Consider the following 3,259-nt stretch of genomic DNA (forward strand, 5'->3'; position numbering starts at 1 on the left):
CTGGAAGACATCGACAATGAGCAGGACACTTCAGAAGTCTACAAAGGTAAGCTTTACTTGGATTTACTGTTTGTTAGTAGTTAATGTTTAATTAAGAATTATATGAATTGAAGACATCGACAGTGAACTGAAGTTTACCAAAAGCATGAAAATATCTATCAATCTTCTAGTTTGGTATTCTCTTAAATCTCCTCTGAGTAACAACTTCATATATACTTTTTGTGTAATCTTTACATTTTCATAAATATACCTTTAAATATTATTTCCATAATTATTATCAAACATTGTTTGTATAACATTATCAATTGTGTATTTCATCTGTTTTGTTTGGTTTTGAAGTATTCAGTGTTTTTCAACATATGTCTTAAAGAAATTTTCCATGGATGAAATCCTGTGACTTGTAACTGTTCAAACAAAACACATATATTAAGTTTGTGAAATCAATTATGTTTATAGTATTAGAGCTGCTTCTGATTCAAAATTTAGTTTATTTTATCTTATACTCTTTTAGAATTATGTTGTGATGTGAGTTTAGTGTAGAAATTGTTATTTCTGGTATGTTATGTTATTCATCTACACCATTTGTCTGTGATATTTTATTATTTGACTGTAATGACATTCAATATTTAAATAAGTCATTACACTGTCACATAAATATACAAGTTTTTTTTCTGTTACATAAGGGTTTGGTCCAGATGTAGGGACTGTGTCCATGACCATCACAAAACCTCCATTACAATTGAGGTTAATGTAGCATATTCTCTTGAATAATTACTAGTATAAAACATAAAACAGCTGGAGAAGTATGGGAATAGAGTGAATTTCAGTGGGGAAGATGCTCTGAGGCAGAAAGATTAAATGGTTATTGTAGGGAGCAGAAAGGCTGACAATATGATTTACTAGAGGAGAAGAGATGAGTAAGTTGAGTAGCCCAGGGTGGGACTACCTCTGAGAGTTGAGGCCTCTGAAAGGGAAGATAGAAAAGCAAGAGTCAAAGTTATATGGTCCATCAATATATGGAGATGCAACATAACTGGAAACATGAATTTATAGATTGTGGCTCTCCTGTCCTTTTTCTAAGTATAATGGATCTAAGAATATTTTGTGAGTGTTTTAGGTTGAATAGAGGCTTCTTGAGTTGTGTTTGTGTGAAGTTTTGATCAAAGTCCTCTAATCTAATGATCCCACCTGCCACCAATAACATTGCCTAACCTGCCTTGACCTTCTATAAAGTTCAAATGTGATCACTGCTACTTCACACACAAACATCCTTGGTTTTTAATTAATGTTAAATAGTTAATATTTCATGAGGTATCCTTCTTTCTTGACAATAATTTATGACTATGGTAATTATTTCTTCTCTTCAATAGATGTGTAGTTATAATTATCTAAAATTTCTTAGCTACCGTCTGCATGTTAGTGTGACAATTTTTCTTTTAGTGATCAGTGAAAACTCACTAAGCAATGCACAAACCTCTGTGTCTGAGATGTTTCTTCTCATTTCTTCTTCTCTCGCCACTGCTATGGACTCTTTCTCTGAATAGCTTGCTGAAAACTCATTCCAGTCTCAAAACTTTTACTATGGTCTCCTCTCCCATATCTCACACTAACTACTGTCCCTAACTTTTACTCCCCAAAACAATAAGCATCCAGAATTTCCAAATGGTTTTCTTGAACAAATTTAGTCATAGTTGTTTCTTGTTATGTTGCAGCAGAAATACAGTCAACCCATTGAGGTGACATCTTATGGAGACAACAGACCATCTTCTAACTATCCCACTGATACATTGACCAGTCGTAAGAGTAGTGGACAGTGCTGGAGTGAGCGGTCAAGTAGACAGTATGAAGAAATACCAGCAACGTCAGGTAAAACATTCACATTTACTTTTGTTATTTGGTGTGTTTATCATTTTCCCCAATGATATGCCTTGGAGTGAACTCTAAACAAACACCAGGATTTGAAGCACTACCAAAACCTTGTTTCTAATTGTTTTATTAATTCATTTAACACTGATGAGTGAAATTTATAAATTAAAAGTGTAAATCTATTTTTATTTATTAGTTAATTTTCACTGAATACTCTTAAGATTGTCTAGGTCTAATCGTATAGGGAGGTATTAATTTCTTTATAATAGTTATTTTATAGAGCACTTAATATAAAAGAAGGAAATGTTGACTAAAGCCAGTCAGTGAATACCCATTGGTATATATGTTTCAGGAGTCTATGGTGCCCCACCCGATGTATCAAGCACCATTGAGAGAGACCATTACCAAGACAGATATGTGAAACCTCCAGAGAGACAGTTACCTTCAACACCAGATGTTGTTGTCAGTTAAGTGAGATTGAGAAGATGACACAACAGAAATAATATCACCCTTCAACATTCACACAACATTTAAAACAACACAAATATATTAGTTAGTTAACAATATTGCCAACATATGACTGTACAGTTTGTATGTGTTTCAGACAAAGTATTTGAAAAATGTGTACACCTGGGGTAGGTTTCTGCAGATAAAACTGATATAACATAAATTGTTCTGATTAATCAATTTACAACACTCTATTGTTAGGTAAACCGAAGCAATATTGTAAGAAATCATTGATATATATTCCTTGCAGTGAAATAAAGTTTGACATTAAAAAAATTGTATCAAGCAATAAATATCAACGACTTTAAGATGTTAAACGCTTCTATTGTATTTTAAATATATATATAGTTTACATGGCAGCCTTAAATTTGCTAAATAGGAGATTTAGTTTAGAATTAGGTCAGAAACACACTAACTGTTATTGTCAATATTGTATTTACATTTTAAATTACACACACATTAACAACATCAGCCATATTTTTGTTAATATAACCTCTCTGTTCTACATCAGACATGTTTGTGTTATATAGACTTATCATGGCTGACTGTTGGTGGAGCTGATAGTGTGTTGTCCCTCACTTTTCCAGTCTGAGTGAAGCTGGAGTAAGCATCACTCACCTCTCTTCCTTTCTCTGTCTCTCACTCACACCCATGCACACACTCACACTAAACATCACACATCCACAAAGGAAGACTGAGAGGAACTGCTGGTTCCCCACTGACTCACCACCAACACTATTCCATCAACATGAAGCCATTGTCACACCATAGCAGCAGTGACACAGACAACCATTAACAACAGAACATTGGGACCAAGTCACAGTTTATACAACAAAGGATTTTACACAATGAAGGTAAATCTATTATTCTATATTATCTATCCAGT

General features: G+C 33.5%; 1 protein-coding gene across 1 annotated transcript in view; it reads left to right on the top strand.

The window, feature by feature from the left end:
• LOC128249405 (uncharacterized) overlaps positions 1 to 3,259 on the top strand; it is a 15,471-nt gene that overhangs the window by 6,162 nt on the left and 6,050 nt on the right. Inside the window, exons 2-3 of the mRNA XM_052972938.1 lie at positions 1 to 46; positions 1,713 to 1,866. Coding sequence (XP_052828898.1) covers positions 1 to 46; positions 1,713 to 1,866 — 200 coding nt within the window. The remainder of the gene's footprint in view (positions 47 to 1,712; positions 1,867 to 3,259) is intronic.

This window comes from Octopus bimaculoides, chromosome 14, assembly GCF_001194135.2.
Source record: "Octopus bimaculoides isolate UCB-OBI-ISO-001 chromosome 14, ASM119413v2, whole genome shotgun sequence".
NCBI classification, from domain to species: domain Eukaryota; kingdom Metazoa; phylum Mollusca; class Cephalopoda; order Octopoda; family Octopodidae; genus Octopus; species Octopus bimaculoides.